Consider the following 20627-nt stretch of genomic DNA (forward strand, 5'->3'; position numbering starts at 1 on the left):
GCCGCTCCCCTCGTCGTCCCCACCCTCTACTCCTCGTGCCCCGCCTCTTCCCGCTGCTCTCGCGACAACTCCCGCCTCCGGACGCGCCGCCGCCCGCCGTTCTCACTTAAAGTCTCGCGATGCTCGCGGGAGGGGCTGCGACCAACATGGCGGACGGTAAGGCGCCCACCGGGTGGGGTGGGGTGGGGCGGGGCCGCTCCGGGACGGTTCGGTTCGAGCTCAGGGCCCCAGAAGGGAGCTCGGGGCGTTAAGGAGGGAGGCCGGAAGGGGCTGGGGGGCGAGGGGGGGGCCCCGCGTGTTCCCTTGGCAAGGCTGCCCCCACCCCCACTCCCAGCTCTGCGCGTGAGCGTGACTGTGCGAGTGTGACAGGGAGTGGGGCAGGGCCTGAATGTGCACAGGTGTGGCCGTGAGTGTGCACGAGTGGGACAGTGTGAGCGTGTCCATGTGTGACAGCGCCCGAGTGTGGCTGTGTGTGAGGGTTTCAGTGATTGTGAGCACGTCAGTATGTGTGATAGTTTGAGAAAGTTGTGAGATGGAGTGATCGGATCGGTGTGTCAGTGATGTGTCTGGGTCTGTGAGTGTATTAGTGGGTGTGACCAGTCTGCGTGTGGTTGTGTGTGTCAGTGAATGGGACAGTTTGGGTGACTGTTGTAGCAGTGAGTGTGTCAGGCTGTGTGGGGGTCAGTTGTGAGCTTGTGTGTCTGGCCAGAGGGGAAGGCATTGGGCCAAGCCGCCCTTTGCTAATAGGATTTCATTTGAGTCTAGCAGTGTCTGTCAGTTTCTGAATGTGAGCATTTCAGAGAGAGGTGTGTGTGTGTGTGTGTGTGTGTGTACCTACACACATTACCCCCCTCTTCCCTCCCATTCCATTTCTCTTCCCTGAAACTTACAAGGGCGGTTCCAGAGGGAAACGAAACTGAGCAGAGTCCTGGAGGGAGGAAGGAGCCAGTTGGAAGGGAGCTGGGAAGTCATGAATGGAGGGAGGGTGCTGAGCCCAGGAAGAACCCGCAGTCCCCAGCCAGCTCCCTGCTTGCCTCCCCATGGGAGGCTTCTCCAGGCCCCTCCCCTGGAGGGAGACTGGGAGGAAAGGCCCCACACCCTCGCCTTATTAGGTGTGAGAGCCTTGGGGCCCTTGTTCCTCTGGGGCCAGATAGGACAAGCTAACCTCACTCACATCCTGGGAGACACCTCCCCCACTCCCCTTGCAGGGCTGTGTCTCTACCTCCCACTTTCCTCCCCAAAAACTTCTCCAGGCCAAGCGGTGCCAGGTTTTTCACTGGCCTTCAGGTCATGTGCTCTTCCTGCCCTCCTCATCCTGGATATTCCCCACCTTTGCAGTGTCCATCCCAGAGGTGGAGCCTAAACTGGACTACAGCCCTTCAGGTGGAGAGGCCACTAGGGGGCTGGTCCTGGGGTGAGGAAGACCCTTCCTTACTAGCTCTGGGACCCTTGGCAAGTCACTTAATGCCTCTTTGCCTCAGTTTCCTCATCTGTAAAATGAAGATAATAATAGCACCCGCCTCCAAGGGTTGAGACGGTCCTTATGGAGGCGTAGTGCAGTGCCTGGCATAATAGGTGCGCGTGGTTGAGGCCTGACCAAGGCAGAGTATACACAGACACACACTCCTCCAGTTCTGCACCTTCTAGGCTGCCCTAAGGGTCCCACTGGTGCTGACTCTCACATAGAGGTGGTCAGCATTAAAAGCCCCCCAGTGGCTTTTGCAGGAGCTGTTTTCTGGCCAGGCCTTCCCCTTGCTGCCCTGGCCAAATGGATTTTTGAAACCAGCCTTACAACATGGCCTTTATCTCTTGAATTGTTGCTTGGATTTTGTTCACCATTCTACGCTGACCAACTCTTCTCGGCTCCTGATCCCAAGTGCCATCCCTGGCTTAACTCTCAGGTCACCTGTCGATTCCACAGGCATTTGTGTGCCTTTATCAAGGTCATTGATAAAAATAGTGGATGTCACCACGATGAAGACGGGTCTCTGACGTCCTCTCTGCAGACCCCTCGCCAACAATAACAGCACTGTAAGGTTTGCAGTGCATGTTACAAATGGGGAAACTGGGTCAGAAAGAGTTAACTGATTTGCCCAGTGCCACACAGCTAGCAAGTGTCTGAGGCCAAATTTGAACTCGGGTCTTCCAGACTCCAGCTGACCTCAACCCATTGCTCATTGGGTCTGGCCATTCAGTCAGTCCTGAATCTTCACCACTTTACCATGTCTAGCCTGAGTCTTTCCAGCTTATCCAGGCAGTCAGTAAGCATTTATTAAGCACCTGCTATGTGCCAGGGACTGTGCTAAGCACCATCTTAGGAGGGGATACCACAAGCAGATAGAGATGTGCAGATAGAGATGTACAGACAGGCTATGGCAGGATAAGTAGGAAATCATCAACTCAGAGGAGCTGGAAATGACTTCCTGTCAAAGGGGTAGGTTTAGTCAGGACTCGGAGGAAGCCAGGGAGGTCAGTGGTACCTTGGAGGAGGGAGAGCGGCCCAGGCCTGGCAGATGACAAAGGAGGGTGGCCGGAGCTGAGAGATGGAGGGGCTGTTTCCGGATGGTGGGGTCACTGGGTGGAAGAGTCCGTGTCTGAGAGTCAGCTGTCAGGATGGAGAGGGGGAGGGCTGGGTGCTTAGGAAGGGCTAAGCCAAGCCACATTTCGTATTTACTTCTGGAGGTTGTTGAGGAGGGGAGTGTTGTGGTCAGGCCTGTGCTTCAGGAAAATCACTTTGGTGGCTGGCTGGAGGATGGCCTGGAGCAGGGAGAGCCTTGGGGCAGGCAGCCCCCCTGTGCCAAAGTCCTGGATTCACAAATCTCCTGGTGTTTACTTGCTTCTTTTTCCCCTGGCTCAAATGATCGCATATGGTTCAAATGCTTGGGTGACCGTCACATTTCTCCAGCCCTGGACTCTGTCCCCTGGGCACCAGTAGCTCATTTCCCTTTGTTGGCTGAACGTGTGAGATGTTCCTGCCCTGCCTTCAAGGCCCCATCCCAGTGCTACCTGCCTGTTCTCCCTTCTAAAATCACTCCCTTGGTCTGCACCTCTCTGTGTGTCCCAGTTACATGTGAGGGCCTCTCTGATTCACCTTTGAACTTCCTGAAAGGAGGGTCTGTGTGGTAGGTGCCTTTGTATCCTGGGAGGAGGCAGGAGAAGAAGAAACTTGCCAAGATGCCAGGTGGATCTTTGGGATCCCTGTCTGTCCTCCCTCCCTCCTCAACTGGGATGAGTGCTGGTGGCTCCTCTCGCCTCATTCCTGCCCTGTCAGAGTCCCTGGCTCCCACTTGGTGCCTCTTCCCTGGGGAGGCCGCCTTCCATCTCTTCTCTCTCTTGGGCGTGTCCCTTCCTCTGCTTGTTGTTGCCTCCCTCAGGGCAGGGGCTGTTGGCTTTGCTTTGGCCCTAGTCAAGAGATTCATGGAGGCTTGTGGCCAGAAGTCCAGGGAATTTCCGGGAGAGGTTTGGCCCTGTAATGGTGATTGAAGGTGATGGAGGGAGGGCCTCTGGGAGAGCTGTCAGTCATTGTGATGACAGCTGGCTTCTGGCTGGCTTCGGGTTTGTTTGAAGGACAGCGTGGGGCTGTGACTGGTCTGCACTGGTGACCTCTGCTGTATTGGTTGGTAACTCTCCACCAAAGCAGATCGACAGTTCAGCAGGCCGCAGTCCTCAGAGCTTTGCCTGCTGGATCTGAGATTAAGTGACTTGACCAAGGTCACATAGCCAGTGTGTCCATAACAGAATTTGAACTCAGGTCTTCCATAGACAGCTAGGTGATGGAGTGGACAGATAGATAGTGGATAGGCACTGTGTCTACAGTCAGGAAAATCTGAGTTCAGATCTGGCCTCAGACACTAATTGTATGACCTTGGACAAGTCACTTAACCTGTTTACCTCAATTTCTTTAACTGCCAAATGGGGTGATAACAGTACCTACTTCCCAGAGTTGTGAAGATCAAATAAAATGGTATTTATAAAGTGCTTACTTAGCATGCTGCCTGGCACATAGTAGGTGCTGTGTAAATGTTAGCTGTCGTTCTCATCATCACTCCAGCCTTGCACCTTGACATTCTCCACAATGCCAGGCTGCCTCAGTTAAAATGACAGAATGTTAGGGTTATACGCTCATCTTTTTGGAACTGGAAGGTCCTCGGAAATCACCTTCTAGTTTAACTCCCTCATTTTACAGACAAGGAGATTGATTTTCTCACTGTCACTCATGTAACAATGAGTAGAGCCAGGATTCTAACCCAGGACCTCTGGTATCCGAGTTCTATGTTCTGGTCCTTTCCACACTGTCCCACTGCCTTCTCATACCACTGGTGGTGGTGGTACAGAGTGATTGAATGAAGGAATGAGAAACTACTTAGCCTGTACTTTGATCTGAGAATACAGTAAAGCCAGGGATTCCTTGGGCCTTGGGGAGGCTCCTCTCCCCCTTACCTGCCCTGGGAAAATTTAGCTTTGGTTGTGTCAGCAAGGCCCAGAGCAGTCCACAGAAGGACATGGTGTCATTTTAGAAGTTTAATCTTTTTTTTTGTGAGACAGTTGGGGTTAAGTGACTTGCCCAGAGTCACACAGCTAGTGAGTGTTATGTGTCTGAGACTGGATATGAACTCTGGTCCTCCTGACTCCAAGGCCAGTACTCTATGCGCTGCACCACCTAGCTGCCCCTAGAAGTTGAATCGTTGGTGGCCAGAACTTACTTTCACTCTTGGCACCCTCCGAGCATGGTGGTACTTTAGCTAGATTGATTGTTGGGGATCCCTTGGAGCTTGGATGAGAGACAGATGCTCTGAGAAGTGTGGGCAGCGTGTGAGTGACTTCAGATTGTGAGCTCTCCAAGGACAGGGACTGTCTCTGCCTTTCTCCTCTTTGGCCCAGTGCTTCTCGACTTGACTTCAGAGCTATGCAGGGAAATACTCAGGAGCTGAGCAGGGAGCTTTAACCCAAAGCAATGGAGAGACTGAAAGTAGGAAGGACCTCCGCTTCCTTCTCAAGGCCCTGAGTCGAGACCTTGGCACTGGGGACCCGGACAGGGACAGATAGCCATGGCAGGGTGTTCAGTTCAGCTCCACTGACTCTGTGCCAGGCACTGTGTAACCACTCAGGGCGGTCACAGATGTAACTGACGCCTGTCCTCGAGGTGCTCGCATTCTCCTGGTGGAAACAGGTCCCTTCAGCACATGGCATTGGCCATCTTTGCCAGTCACATGGAGGTGAAGTAGACAGTGAGAGTTGTTGTAATTTGCATTTTTCTTATTGGTGATCTGGAGCATAATTATGTGCGTGTTGACAGTTTGCATTTCTTCCCCTGAGAACTGCTTATTCATATCTTCTTTGTAAGGTAACTTTCAATATAGTCTCAAATCTGCATTTTCTCCCTCCTCCCTCTGAGAAGGAGCAGTGGGGAGAGGGCAGTGGTGATCAGAGAAGAAAGGATCAAGGAGAGCTGTAGACAGGCCTTTGAGGATTGAGAAAAGGTCATTGGGTCATGCCATTCACATCCTTTGACCATTTATCTATTGGGGAATGGCCCTTGTTCTTAAATAGTTGCGTCAGTGAGAAACGGTGGCAGCCCGCTCCCCACTTGTGGACAGCTTGGATTTTTAGCAGGTTTTTCCTGATGTGTATCCTAAGTTTGCCTCTTCGCATGCTCCACCCCCGCCCCTTCCCCCGTTGCTCTCCATTCTGCTGGGGGTGGGGGTGAGGGTGTCCAGAGCAAACCACATCCCTTCTCCACATGACCACCTTTCAGGGGCTGAAAGACAGCTGTCCAGGTCCCCCTGAGCCTTCTTGTCAGGCCAAACGTTCCTGATCTCACCACCATGGTGGCTTCCATAATTGTGAAGCATAGCATTGTCTTTTCTAAACACGATGTCCAGACCTGAACTCGGCCCTCCCAGGGTGATGTTAGCAGGGTGGAGGAAGGAGGGAAAGAAGGAGGGCTCCCCTGCCCATTCTGACGTAGCCTGGCAGTGTGACTCACTCACATCTCTTCTTCACTCTGTTGGAGTGGCTTGGACGTGAGGGCCAGGCTCTCGTGCTCCGTCTTTGCGCTGAGCCCAGTGCCTGGCCCGTGGCAGGAGTGATACAGGAGCGTCTTCCTTTCCCCCCGCTCCCTTCCCCCCTCTCTACGTTCTTGGGGCCTCCCTACTGGGGCTTCTTTGTAGAGTTCTTGGAGTCTGCTTTCTTCTGTTGGGATGCCTGGTGTGCTGGCGTGGGTCAGGGTGCTCTCGGTGGACTCGGCTTCCACGCCTTCCTCTCTGTGATCCTTGCTCTCTGATTCTCCCTTGACAGCAGGTTGGGGTCAGGAGCCCTGTAGCTGGATTGTGAATGCTTGGCCTTGCCATTCCCCGGACTTTCCCTCTTTGGTGCTTCTTGCTCTTGGCTCGGCATCCCACATCTCCCCTTTTCTCCCTTGGGGAGGCTTCTGTGGCATCCATGAATCTCTGTCCTTTCTCAGTCTTTGTTCCTCTCCTCCGAATTTCAGCGGGTTTCTCACCAAGTCTTGCCCCTTCTCACCTGTGTGTGTCCAGGTGTATGTTGCTTGAAAATGTCCTGGTCCCCCTAACATGCCATCACTCGATACCCAGGTTTATCTGAGAACACTGCTGAGAAGAGAAACCCACTCACGGCTCAGGACCTGCCGGTGTCTCAGTTTCAAGAAAGCACCTTGTATATATGTATGAGTGCTTACGTACACCCCCCCCCCAAGGAAAATCCAATTCTTTCTACTGAGATTTTTATCAGCTGAGCCTCTGTAGACACAGGGACATTGAGGAATTAGTAAAAATGAGACTTCCTTTTTTCTGCACTTTCCCACAAAAATCCTCCCCCACAGCTTCAGTTTATATGGAGTGACCATCCTCAAAACCCTCTGTAAATGCCTCCGTGTATTGTCTGACCCCCCCTTGGTCCCATATCCAGCTGCACAGGTCGACGCTGCTGGGAACGAATAATCCAGAAAGACGCTTGGACACAGCTGAGCTCCCCTCCGTCCCCTCCTGGAGGTGAGAAGAGTCACGTTCTTCCAGTTTCCTTTGTGGCAGACCACAACTGATACAGACTGACACAGTTCATCCCTCCTGGAGCGTACCCCACTGGCTGGTCTTTGGACAAGGGGATTGTGCATTGAGCATATTGCCCAGGAAGTGAGTGCTTCAAGAGGGTCTAAAAGCTGGGGGATTCTTGGCCCCCCCGTCTCTCTCCTTTTCTTGCAGCTCTGCCAGGACCTCACTGGAGGGCCCTTTTCAAATGGCTGGCCTGCTAGGGATGAGGCTCTCTGGACCAATTTGGGTTAACCCTTGGAAAGCCTGCTTGGGCTGAGGTGGGGGGCACAAGGCCCCTAATATTCAGCACATCAGGAATTTTTTTGTAGTGTAACATAATTCATTTTTGTTTTCAGTTCCAAATTTTCTCCCTCTCCCTCCCCTTCCCATTCCACATACACAGAGTGATGCAAAATAAATTCCTGCATTAGCCATATCCAAAAAAAGAAAGAAAGGAGAGAAGAACGTCTGCTTCCCTCTGCATCCCTCAGCTGTCTCTCAGGAGGTGGGCAGCGTGTTTCTTCTTGAGTCCTTTGGAATTGTAGAGGCTCGGTGTATGGTTCAGACTTCCTGAGTCTTTCAAAGCTGAAGATCTCTACTATCTTATTATTGTACAAAGAGTTCTTCTGGCTCTGCTCTTTTCACTTTGCATTTGGTTGATATGTATCTTCCTGATGTTTTTTGGTCTTTATAAATTAACAGAAGGGTTGTGACTTGTTCAAGTTCTCACAAACAGTTGTGCGAAGGGCCCACTCTGTTCCCTATCCTATTCCAAACCATTTGTTCTTCAGTCAGCTTTTTCAAAACTTCAGTATCTCCCCCCCATTTTTTTTTTCTTTTTGCTCAGGAAGTTGGGGCAGATTTTAGCACATTGATTTTGAATTTCTTATTGTCTGCAAGGCTACTGCTGAGTGCGGGCCATGAAAGGAAATTGTGGGATTCTCTGGAAGTTTTATGTGCAGGTTATCTTGTGAGACCTTTGTAAAGCAGGCAGCACAGTGCCTAGCACTTAAAAGGCCCTCAGGAAATGCTCATGCCCTTTCCCCCTCTTGAAACCTGTGGAAGAAAATCATATATATAAAAAGACAGCTGACAGGGTTTGGAAGGACTGCCTAATGTCATTCTAGTTCAGAACCCTTTGCTCTGGGCAAGTGTTTTTTGCCATGATTTGATTTAGGTGGTAGAAAGAGCTGTGGTTGTACTTTAGATGCCCTGGAAGGGCTCTCAGTGTGAGCCCCTGAGTCCCTCCTGTCACTGGGGAGCAGCATGAACGTGACTCTTCTCACCTCTGGGAGGGGACAGAGGGGAGCTCAGCTGTGTCCAAGCGTCTTTCTGGATTGTTCGTTCCGAGCAGCGTCGACCTGTGCGGCTGGATGTGGGACCAAGGGGGGTCAGACAATACGTGGAGGCATTTACAGAGGGTTTTGAGGACGGTCACTCCATATAAACTGAAGCTGTGGGAGAGGATTTTTGTGGGAAAGTGCAGAAAAAAAGTCTAATTTTTGCTAATTCCTCAATGTCCCTGTGTCTACAGAGGCTCAGCTGATAAAAATCTCAGTAGAAAGAATTGGATTTTCCTTGGGGGGGGGTGTACGCAAGCACTCATACATATATACAAGGTGCTTTCTTGAAACTGAGACACTGGTAAGTCCTGATCTGTGAGTAGTTTTCTCTTAGCAGTATTCTCAGCCAAACCTGGGTGTGGAGTGATGGTATGTTAGGGGACAAGGACATTTTGAAGCAAGATGCATGCACCTGTGCAGGTGCATGTGTGGGAGTGTGTGTACACACATGTCTGTGTGTGCAAAGAGCACGCCACAGGTGATGTCAGCCAATGAGCTGCCCTCCTTCCTGCCCCACTGCCTGTAGCCTCCCTCCTCACTGTGCTCTTTGGTGCCCTTACAGACGAGGTGGCCAAGTTGGAGAGGCACCTGATGCTTCTGCGACAGGAGTATGTGAAGCTGCAGAAGAGGCTGGCCGAGACCGAGAAGAAGTGTCGCCTCCTGGCCGCACAGGCCCACCAGGAGGGTGGCGATGACTGCTTCATCACGCGTTTGCTGAGAATCGTGGCCGATCTCTATGAGCAGGAGCAGTACAGGTGAGTGGGCCCCTGCTGGCAGCTCCCCCTGTTCCCATGATCATTTCTGCCACCCCGTCAAGAAAGCAATTAAGAAACATTTCAGTGGGTGCTGAGCAAACCCACTTTGACCCAAAGTCAGAGTTTTCTTCCCTGTTCAGAAGTCTTCAGTGACTCTTCTTATTTCTAAGAAAAAACAGAGATCTGTCAGCTTGACCTTCAGAGCCCCAGCCAGGCTCCCCCTCCCTTTCTAGGCAAGGCCAGTGTTTTTGGCTGAACAGCTTTGCTGACTGCTTCCTGCACTTGAATCTGTCTCCGCTTGTGCCTTTGCAGGCCTCTCAGGGCCCAGTATGGGTGCTGCCTCCTGCACGAAGTCATCCCGTAGTGGCTTCTCAGGCGCATCCCCCCAGGAGCACTTCAGAGCCTTGAGCTCAGGGAGTGGTGCGTTTTGTCATTGTGTCCCAGCACGCTATCTTGCTTACTCATTAGATGCTTGTTTCATGTTATTGTGTGTAGGTTTGCTCTCAAGGAGGGTCACTAGAGGCAGCTGGTGGCCCAGTGGGACAGAACACTGAATGAGGAGTCAGAAGAGCTGAGTTCAAGTCCTGCCTCAAATACTATCTCTCTGGCTCTGGGCACTCATTTAACCTCAGTTTGCTCATCTGTAAGATGGGGATAACAATAGCATCTTATTGTGAGTCTCAAATGAAATTGTGTATGTCAAGTGCTTTGCAAACTCTGCTATGTAAATGTCAGCTCTCATTATATTATTACAAGTCAATATGGGAGTGGGAGTCTTGGAGGAAGGAAGGCTAAATGACTGTGACCCAAAGAGGATGAGAAAGGGCAAAGGGGAGACTTGGGTCAAGGACATCTGGAGAGGGTGAGGTCCTGGAGGAAGTGTTGTCTGCTGTAGGAATTGTCTGAAGGGGAGATTGGAGTGGTGGGAGTGAGGAGAAGCCATTTCTGAAGTGGGGAGGTGGGACTGACAAAGGTTGGAGATGGGGGCCGGCAGGGGGCTGGAGAGCAGCTGGAGCCAGGAGTCGTGGGATCATGTGAAAGGAGGCTGGACAGCAGGTGGGAGCCATGCGAGAGAGGCCTTTGAGTGGCAGGGTTGGTATCCTTGATAGCGCTAGAGACAAGGCAGGGTTATGGTGCTGTCCTCGGTTCCTGGAGTGGAGATCTGATTCTGGGGATGGACTAGAGAAAGGAAGGCCAACTGGGAGACTAGAACGTGGGAGAGGCAGAATTTCAGTGGTTGAGTTGCCGGAGGAGCTGGATTTGTGAGCTGGCCCAGGAAGAGCCAGCCGGGTTTGGCAGCTGATTGATTCTGCGTCTCGGGGGAGGCAGAGGAAACGGGTGAGGCTGCTCCCCAGGTCCCTGAGGTGGGGTGTTGGGAGGAAGGCCCTCAAGGTCATCAGTCCAGTCCTCTTGGTTTATGGTAGACTGGCGCCCAGCGGATATCAGCAAACAGTCTTAGGAAGACAGGGGGACACTCGTAATAACCAGGCCCCGGAAAGGAGTGAGACAGTGCTGGGCTGGTCGCAGATGCCTGGGGCCCTCCATTGGAGACCTCCTTCCTGAGTCTCGCCGTGTGGTCAGTCCTGAATCCATGCAGCTCTCCTATGTGCTGTGCTGCCCAGGTCTCTCTCACCTTTCCCACCGGATGAGCACAAGATACTTTGTCAAAGATTTTGATAAAATGTGGGTAAAGTGTACGTGTGACATTCCCCTCATCCAAGAGGAAATCAAGTTAGCCTGGGGTGCGCAGCCCCCGGGCAGGTCGAGCCAGGCTGGATTTCTGAGATCTCAGCTTCTCTTCCTCAATATTCCCCAACCAGCTCTTTAATCACTGACTTGAAAATGTGGCAGATTCCATTCTCTTCCCTTCTCTCCTCTCCACCCATCTTTTTCCTTCTACAGACTAGGCCGGCATTCGCCTTTGTCCAGCTCCGGGGCACTCTGGGGTGCCATTCTTCTCAGGTCTGCAGATATCGCTGGCCACGGCCCAGCCATCCCATCTGCCACTGCTTCCAGGCCCCAGGGGTGTTGTTCCTTGGGGCCAGCTGGCGCTCTTCCTCTCCATTGCCCATTTGCCATTTTTGTTCTGCCCTTTCTCTTCCAAAGGGCCGGACCATACACAGATATGGATGACGGAGGAGCCTAATGAGAGTGGAGCCGCCCGGCTTCCCCTCTCTGGTCAGCTGTCCTGACCCCATCAATCTAGAGCAGTGGGCCTTCCAGAGCAAACATGAACCCTTTCTCGTGGCTGCTCAGCCCCTTGTGAGTGCGAGCCCTCGGGCCATGATGCCCGCAGGACCTGCGCTTCTTCAAAGCTGTGCTGGCTGGCGAGCTCTCTGTGCATCTGCGTGGGGGTTTCCATGGGTAGCTCCTCTTTTCCTTACCCATCCGAGTGCTTTCCCTTGTCTTCGCATTTCCGTGCTCGAGATTTTCCTGACTTTCTGGGCCTGACTTTCCTGGTAGACTTGGAGCCTGTGGCAGCCTGCACATCCTGCCCTTGAACTCTCTGAAATCTGTGTCTCAGACTAGGATTGCCTGTCTCAGGTCTCTCCCGACCCCAGGACCTCCTCAGTCCAGCCACCAAAGTGATTTTCCTGTCCAGTCACGTCAATAAACTCCAGTGACTCCCTGTGGCCTCCGGGATCGAACATAAAATCCTGGCTGGCATTCCAAGCCCCTTCACAGCCTGGCCCCTTTCTCCCTTGCAGTCTTCTTGAGCCTTACTCTCTGACACATACTCCTCAGTGCAGGGTCGCTGGCCTCCTGGCTGTTCCCAGATGAGACCCTCCGTCTCTCGGCTTTGGACAGATCTCTGGCCATCCCCTGTGCCCGGACTGTTTCCCCTCCTGTCCACCTCTTGGCTTCCCAGCCTTCTTTAAGTTCCAGCTAAAGGCCCACCTTCTTCAGGAAGCCTTTGCCAGCCCTCCCTTAATCCCAGTGTCTTCCCTTTCTTAATTTTCAGCTTTTTTCTATACGTATTTTGTTTGTTGGTTTTTTGTCTCCCCTGGTAGGCCATGAGAGCAGGGACTGTCTTTTGCCTTTCTTTGTATCCCTGTTGCCGAGCTCCTGGTACACAGTAGGTCCTTAACATGGGTTTAATGACTGCCTGATGGCCTGACTGACTTGTGTGCCAGGCCTCTGGTTTACTCTCTGTTTGCTCTTTCTGTCCAGATGCTCGGTAGCATGCATTGGTGGGAAGTCACATGCTCACTCGAACTGCTTCTTTCTGCATATTTGCTGCATCTTTTTCTGTGTTGTGGGGTCTGAGGGTTTTGCCATAACACATCTGGATTGGCCCTTGGGCTTCTGGCTGCGTTTCTGTGCAGAGCGAGCCCCTCTGAACATGTCCCCCTGCCTGGCATGCCCTTCCTCCTGGCTTCCCTGGCCCAAGAAGCTTTTCCTGGCCTCTTAATTCGAGTGCTTTTTCTCTGTTAATTATTTCCTATTTAGCTTGTCTTTTTCGTACCTGTTTGTTTGCTAGTTATCTTCTCTATTAGATTGGGAGCTCCTTGAGGGCAGGGACTGTCTTTTGCCTCTTTTTGTATCCCTGGTCCATAGCCTAGTTGCTGGCACATAGTAAGATGCTTAATAAATGCTTATTGACTACCTGACAGTTCTGGGGTAAAAGAAAGCATTTTCTGTATTTTCTCATCCGATTTCTGGATCAATATTTGAAAGATGAAAGAAGATTCCAGGGTATGGAGCCTAGGGGGTCAGGAAGATGGAAATGAGGAGATGACGGGAAGGTCAGATTGAAGAGGCAGATGAGTGGACGTGCTGCCTTTGAGGCGGTCATGGGCCTTGCACGATGGGGCAGCGTCTCTTGGGGAGGGATCAGGCTGATCGTGGAGGTTTGGGGCTTCTGCTTGGGAGGGTATGCTTGGAATCGGGGGAGCTGGTGAGGCTGCCTGGAGACCAGGACAGAGTCACAGGGGTGCGAAGGAGGCAGCGGCCTGGTGAAGGGAACCGAAGGGATGGTCACACAGGTTGAAGAACCGGGGCACTCATGGTCTTGGTGTGGAGGTGTGGAGGAGGCCAGTGGTTTGCTGACTCCTGTGTGAAGAAATTTTCAACAGTGTAATGGGGTTGGAAGCCAGATTGCAAAGGGCAGGCACCTGGAGGGAAGTGTAGACGACAATGCTGAAGATCTTCCCAGGGATGGGGAGGAGAGACGTGGGATGAAAGCCAGAGTGGTTAGCAGGGCTGTAGGGAGATGAGGCTAGGAAAGATAGAACATGATCTTGGCGGTAGCAGAGGAGGAGCCAGGGAGACGGAAAGAAATTGGTGATGAGAAAATAATGATGGCTCATTGCATGCTCTGGATGCGAGAGAATGGGGCTGACCTTGACAGAGGGAAAGCACATCTTTTCCTCTAAGAAGGAGCAGCAGAGAGGGGAGTTTGGAGAAGGCCAGGGAGGAGCAGAAGTAAAAGCCCACGCAGGGTTGGACCATACATGCATGTGGGGTGGGTGTATGTGTACGCGTGTGTATATGCATGTGCGCGTATGTGTGTGTGTGTGTGCATGTGTGTGTGTATTGGGGGGGCTGCTGTCTGCACGGTTTGTTAACTTCTGGCAATGGGCTTTCTTGGTTCATGGAGGATCTCAGAAGGACAGGGGTGAGGTGGGGGGATAGTCCTGGGCTGTGAAGGGTGAATGAATAAGGAGGCAAGGATGGTGGACAGGAAGAAAAAGGAGGGCAGGGCCAGCGGGGAGGAGCTGAAGGGCCAGCCGGCCCACTGAGCGTGGAGTACAGGTCTGGGAGGGAGGTGGGAGGGAACTGGATGTTGGGCTGAAGAGCCCATTTACAGACAGCAGACAGGAGGAAAGCCAGCTAACATGAGAGGGGTCTGCAGGATTCAGACTTTGCACTGAAGATGAGGTGAACTTGAATCCCTAGGGGTGAATGTAAAACCTTCCCGTGGGTTCAAGGCATCAGCATCATAGCATTTATAAAGCGCCTGCTGTGTCCTGGGCACTGTGCTAAGTGCCTTGTAAAGATTACCTTCAGAACAACCCTGGGAGGTAGGTGCTGTTACTTCCCCCATTTTACAGATGAAGAAACTGAGGCAGACAGAGGTTAGGTGACTGCCAGGGTCACCCAGCTAGTGAATATCTGAAACTGGTTTTGAATCCGGCTCTTCTGGGCCCCTGGCCTGGCTCTCTAGGTCCTCTGGTGCCACCTGCCTGCATCCTGGGCTTTCACTAACCGAACACGTCTCCCAGCATGGAAATTTCGGTTATCTAAAAGACAGTTGCTGCCACCATGTCTTCGGAAGAGAGAACTCACCCACTGCTTTGCCAGATGAACAGCTCTGCCTTCTTAGAATCATGCTTCTTGAGTGTCTTCTGGTGCTGAGCAAATACTTGGATTTTTCAGCGTCTGGGTATCATCTTCCCTCCATAAATTGTCCCCAGACGCTGGTGCTCTCAGCAGAAGGACTGGTGAGGTCTGATCATTCTGGGCTCTCCCATTTCCGCATATTAATATGCCTGCTAATTTTAGACGTGCTAGCATCCAGAGTTCTGGGCCTGCAGTCAGGAAGGCCCGAGTTCAAATCCGGCTTTGGACTCTTACCAGCTGTGTGACCCTGGTCACTGAGCCTCTGTTTTCTCATCTGTAAAATGGGGATCATAATAACACCTCCCTCCCAGGGTAGTCACAAGGCCGTGCCCTGCAAGTGCAAGCTGTTGTTATTATTAGCTGTTACCTTCTCCATGATAAGATGAAGGTGGCTTGGCCTGAGAAGTGACCTCCCAGCTCCCCCAGAGTCCGTGTGTGGCGGCCCCCAAAGCTGAGGGAGGTGAGGCTGCTTTGCTGTCCAGGGGGAGGGTGGGGCAGCCCCTCCGCCTTGGTGGCAGTGAAGCTAGCTGGCAGAGCGTTAGATGAGAGGCAAGGGGATGAAGACATCAGGCCCATTCAAGGTAGCAGAAGCGGGAGATGACGTTTGGAGGAGAGGGGAGGCTTTTGTAAGGTTGGGAGGGTGTATGTGGGTTTGAAGTTAATCAGTAGATCTGGAAAGAGGCCGTGATTGAGGTGGCCGTCTGCTGGAGGAACAGAGAATGGCCTTGGCCACCTCTTTGTCAGAGCCTGGGGGAAGTGAGAGTGGGAGGTGATGGCCGGGGTCTTAGGTAAAGGGAGTGGGGAAGAGCGAGCCCATGACCAATGGCCTCAATTTTCTGTCCCTCGGCTGAGAGGAAGGAATGTGGGAGCCTGAGAAAGGGAAAGTGAGTTTGGAACCCTCACCCTAACACTGTGGGGAGGGAGATAGAGAATCCATTGGAGAGGAATGGTTGGGACCCGATAACGTGAATGTGTCTGCTGTCCAGCTGGTCCAGTTGTCAGACTGAGCTTTGTTCAGCAGCTGGTGAGGAGGGGCCGCGGGGTTGGGTGGTGGGACAGGGGTCAGGGATTCCCGAGCCCAGGACAAGGCAGTGGCCAAGATTGGGCTGAGATCAGAGAGGTCTACATGAGGGTGACTCCAGATGGAGAGGAAGACAGAGCCGAGTGGGGGGACAGAGGAGCCTTGGGGCTGAGTTGTCAGTGACAAGGACTGCTCCCCTTGGATGGAAGAGGAGGAGGAGGAGGAGGGACTGCTGGGGATGGAGGTTCAGTGGATTTGCCCAGGGTCATACATGAAGTAAGTGTCCAAGGCTGGATTTGAACTCAGGCCTTCCCTGGGCAAGCAGAGCCTCTGGTGCTGTCCTGACCTCCCCATCCCCTCTGGCTGGATTGTTTGTTGAGGGAATGCAGGGGAAAGATCAAGGGGGAAGGTGGCTTTAAGAAGGGGGTGGAAGGTCTCACGGGCCAGTGGGAGGGGAGAGCTGGGTTGGGTAAAGGTGAGATGACAGGAGGAGGCAAGCTCCCCCAGGAGCGGCAGAGATGGTTGGAGGCCAGCAGGGCCAGGGGCTGGGGGAGGCCCGGTCTCCTTCTCTCCTCCTCTCCTCCTCTAGAGCAGGCTGTGCAGCCCAGAGTCTTCCTTCAGCACTTGGCTGTTGGACAGAGCATGGGCCAAGCTCAGCCAGTGTCTCTTGGGGAGTTGTCCTGCCCATGCAGCCTGGCTACCACTCTGCTCTCAAGCCTTCCGTTGCTCCCTGCAGCTTGCTGAGCCAAGTGCAGGCTCCTGTCCTGGCAGTGAAGGCCCCCCACCCTTCACCTTTCCAACTGGGAAGCCTGGCCCTCCACGAATCCTGTAGGTTAGGCCCCTGGGCCTTTTCCCACCCTTTCCTACTCTTAAAATGGCCTCCTGCCCGCATTCCTCTCCATTTTAAATTGTAAATTAAATTAATTTTTTTCAGTGAACAGAAATCTGATTCTCCCTCCTATCTGCCCTTGGCTATTTAAGAAAAAGAAGGAAACAAAGCAGTTGAGCTAGACCACTTCCTCCAGGAGTCATGTCCAGAAATGGGTTAGAGTTGGATTACAGCCTTAACCTGTGGCTCACAGAGGGCACTTGGGAAAGTTTGTCACCTTTGCCCTCCTTTTAGTTGGGGATAAGACTCCCTCTCAATGCCAGGGATCGACCCCACTAGATCAGGTGTGAGCTCAAAGTGGAATGGGTTTCTGTGATTGAGACGCAGAGGAATTTCCCCCCAAGAGCTAAGATCACCAACCCAGGAGTCAGGAACCCTGGCTCTAGAGCACCGTTGTACAGTGTGGCCAAGGGCACATCATGTCCCCCTCTGGGGCTCATTTTTTTTGGGGGGGGGTGAGGCAGTTGGGGTTAAGTGACTTGCCCAGAGTCACACAGCTAGTGAGTGTTAGGTGTCTGAGACCAGATTTGAATTCAAGTCCTCCTGATTCCAGGGCCGGTGCTCTATCCAGTGCACCACCTAGCTGCCCCAGGGGCTTATTTTCATCATCTTAAAATAAAGGCGTTGGATGAAATTATTTTTAGCTCCAGTTCTTACCCTAATTCCAGTACTAAAGTCATATTGTTCTAAATTATTTCTTTCCTACTAAAATGTTCATTTGGACAATTATACAGTAAGTCCTTGATTTAAGCAAAGTAAAACATTAAAACCATCCCAACATCTGGATTTTTAAAAGGAAAAAATTGGAATTACCTTTTTTCTTTTTCAGAGTTTTCACATTTCTTCTTCAGGTCATAAAGTAAATCCTCCATTCTCATTCTGTAACATTAACCAATTCTGATGCGAAGGGAAATGAACCAATTAGTCTTTGCTGTTTTCTGATCTCTGCGTTTATGAACTAGTCAAGGCAGAAACGCTTCTGCCGTGAATGGTCCTGCTGGATCCCTCTGCTCATAGTTCTGATTGAGTCGTAAGGATTTTATAGAAACAATTCTTTGATCAATTTATGCTGGTGTAAAAATGGCAAAGTTAAGAATTATTCTGCCAAAATTGAAAACAAGATGGTAAGAATGTGTCCAAATCATTGCGATTCGAGGACGTTTCCTTTTCATAAAAGTTGACGTTAGGGTGTGACTCAGAGTCTTTGCTGTTTGGGGAATCTTAGGAACTCTGATTCTAAAACTACTTCGATTCATGTCCAGTCGCACTGAACAGTAGTTTCTACTGTTTGGGAGGCTCAGGTGTCCTCTTCTAGCCTGGTTTATTGGGCAACATACTTCTAAAAGGTATCCAGAAAACAATACTTTTGAATTTTGTGGGCCAGGAGCCCTGCTGTGCCTTCGGATCTGAATTGGGTTTGTTTGAGAAGAAGAATAGGGTGTGATTTCTGCAGTAGTTCCTAGTGAAAGAGAGAAAACAGTAGAAGGAAGCTCTAGGATGTGCCCGTCCATGCTGTGGCAGACCCTCCCCCCCCCATGCCCTTTGTCACTCCATTGGTGTGAAGCTCTCTTGAAGGTCATGTGGCTTGGCCCCCTTCTATGAGCCTGTCTGGCCAAAGGGCTCCTGAAAACAGCTCTGAGATATGGCCGCTCTGGCCAGGTGTGGGCACTTGGGGCAAGATGTCAGCACCTTGAGGAACAGAAGCAGGGGTGGGGCTGTCTAGGCCTTTCGGCTCTTGTCTGCTTGGGTATTTTGTCAGGCTCCTTTCTTGACTTTTTATTTTTTGTTCTGGACCTGTGATTTTGTTGGTTCAAACTCTCCCTACTCAGGTGCAGATGGCAGATCATTTGTAACTTAGCTTTGGAGAGGTGCCCAGGGCACCCAGAGGTTAATTGTCTGTGGAGTCACAGAGCAAAAGAGGAGTCAGGACCCAGATCGGAGCCTTGTTCTCCCTGATCCCAAGGCCCGGTCCTCCACGCCCTATGTGTCACTGCCTTTGCTCACAGACTCTTTCTAGTCCCAGGCTTAGATGAAAGCCCGCCCAGGTAGAGTAAGCCTCCCTGACTCAGGGTGCCTGGATGGGTGCATCATTACAGTTGTCTTAGACTTGGCTCGAGGGCCCCTGACTTTCTCCTCCTGACTTCTTACCAGTGATTCATCTCATTCTGTATGAAGCTGTTGGGGGGAGGGGCAGGGGCGACAGGAGATGAGTTAATCCCAAGGTTTAATATGCAGCCTGACTGTTCTGGGCATCCGTGTAGAAGACACTTGGAAAGTGGCCCGTCTTCTGTGGCCTGGACTGGCCTAACTTTCTGTGAAGTTAGACTTGAGCAATAAAGGATGCCCAGTAAAATTCACAAAACAAAGCATCTAGACTGGTCAGCCCCACATTCTTCTCTCTCAGACATATTTATTTATTATTAAGCTGTAGCCCCTGAAAGTCCTCTAGCCCGCCCACCAGCCAGCCTTTTGTGCTTCCGCAGACAGCTGTACTTAGGGGGATTGTCACGTGCTCTTGGCTTACATGGCTCTTTTCCTTGACCAGTGACCTGAAAATCAAGGTTGGCAATCAGCTCATCAACGCTCATAAGTTTGTGTTGGCTGCACGCAGCGAGAATTGGAGTCTGACCAGCCTGGCCTCCACTGAAGAACTGGACCTTTCAGGTGAGTCTGTGCCTGGCAGCGCCTGGGGCAGTTTTACTTGCTTGTCAAACTTCTTCTGAAAGCCCTCTTGGGAAGAGGTTACAGTAGCTTGGCGCCCAGTACCGGCTTTTGGCCTCCAGATGGTGGCTGAGGAGGCTGGGAGCCCCGCCCGGGGCCAATGCATAGCAGACCCTGCTGAGACCAGAGGAACTTCCTGGGGCTGGTGGCTCCCAGAGCCTGCCTCATGTAAGGGAGGAGTCCCTGGGCCAGTGGCAGTGCGAGGACACTGTGGTGTTGGCGGGCTCTTTCTCATCCGTCTGTGCTGGCTTTGAGTCATGTGGGCCTCAGGAGGACCCTTCCAGGGGATGAGCGTGGACTGCTCTGCTCTGCTGTGCTCACAGGCACTGCAGACTCTTAGTGTTGGCCACATCTCAGCCACCCTCTGCCTCAGTTATCCAAGTGATCCACTACCCTGCCCTTCCTAGGCTGGCTCCAGGAGCAGGGGATTACCTCCAGTGGAGCTGAGCCCGTATTTTGACTGCTCTAATTGTTAGGAAACTCTTGCTTGTATTGAGGAGCTGCAGTTCACCCCTGTGTAGTTCCAGGGAATCCCAGAATTCCAGACTTGGGAGAGCTCTCAGAGCCCATCCAGTCTGCCCCCCTGACAGTGGCCAGCGGTCCAGTCTTTGCTTCTCCCACTCCTTTTTTGGCTATAATTGGATTCCCTCTCCCTGCCCCCGCCTGCTGTGGCTGCTCCTGGCTCTGCCCTCTGGGGCCAAATGCAGCAGATTTAGTCCTTCTTCCATGTGGGACTTCTGCTGCTTGGGAACTGCTCTCGTGGTTTCCCTGAATCTTCTCTCATTATTCAGGCCACGTGAATGTATGAGATGTAAGGCACTGTATTATGTGTTAGGTGCAAAGGAAGGTGGAGATGGGCCCAGTCCTCGAGGAGCGAGCATTTTAGGAGGGAAGACAGCACTCAGCCCACCAGATACATAAAAGAGAGATGTCATGGATGGAAGGCAGTCAGAGCAGAGGCACTGGCAGCTGGGAAGAGGGGAAGGACCTCCTGTAGGAGCCAAGTCTTTCAAAGGAAGCCAGAGAAAGGGAGAGGTGGCAGTTAGGGGACAGTGGCCAGTGCCAGGAATGGAGACGGGCGATGGACAGTCAGCAGAGAGCCTGGGATGGGTAGTTCCCAGAGGGCCACAGCTGCAGGGAGACTGAAGAGGAATGGGCCACTCTGTGTAGGTCTGGAGGAAATGGGGAGCTGCTGGAATGGTAGGGAGGGTGATGTGGACAGTCCTGCACTTTAAGGCAAATCCCCTGGGCAACCTGGTTGGGAGAAAGTGAGGCAAGAAGATCAGGGGGCAGGTGACGCAGTGGTGAGGATGGTGGCGTGCGAGGGGAGGTATAGGAAAGTTGAGGGAGAGTGAGGTGCCAAGGAGACGCTGACGGGGAGGCCTGGCCTGGCCGCAGTGATGCTGGTGGGCAAGTGGAGGAAGGGCCCCTTCTTCAGTGTTTGTAAGAACTTGGGTTCTTTTGTAGAGTGCTTAGCACATTTCCCAGGCTCCTCCACAGTGAGTG

General features: G+C 52.3%; 1 protein-coding gene across 2 annotated transcripts in view; it reads left to right on the plus strand.

The window, feature by feature from the left end:
• The first annotated feature begins 67 nt into the window (after nt 1-67).
• Nucleotides 68-20627, plus strand: part of ANKFY1 (ankyrin repeat and FYVE domain containing 1) — a 71819-nt gene continuing 51259 nt past the window's right edge. For both annotated transcript variants that reach the window (XM_020964663.2, XM_078147279.1), the window contains exons 1-3: nt 68-156; nt 8955-9147; nt 18946-19064. In XM_020964663.2, the coding sequence (XP_020820322.1) occupies nt 120-156; nt 8955-9147; nt 18946-19064 (349 nt within the window). In that variant the 5' untranslated portion in view covers nt 68-119. The remainder of the gene's footprint in view (nt 157-8954; nt 9148-18945; nt 19065-20627) is intronic.

Source organism: Phascolarctos cinereus, unplaced genomic scaffold (genome assembly GCF_003287225.1).
Source record: "Phascolarctos cinereus isolate Bilbo 61053 unplaced genomic scaffold, phaCin_HiC Scaffold_7;HRSCAF=346, whole genome shotgun sequence".
In the NCBI taxonomy this organism is placed as follows: domain Eukaryota; kingdom Metazoa; phylum Chordata; class Mammalia; order Diprotodontia; family Phascolarctidae; genus Phascolarctos; species Phascolarctos cinereus.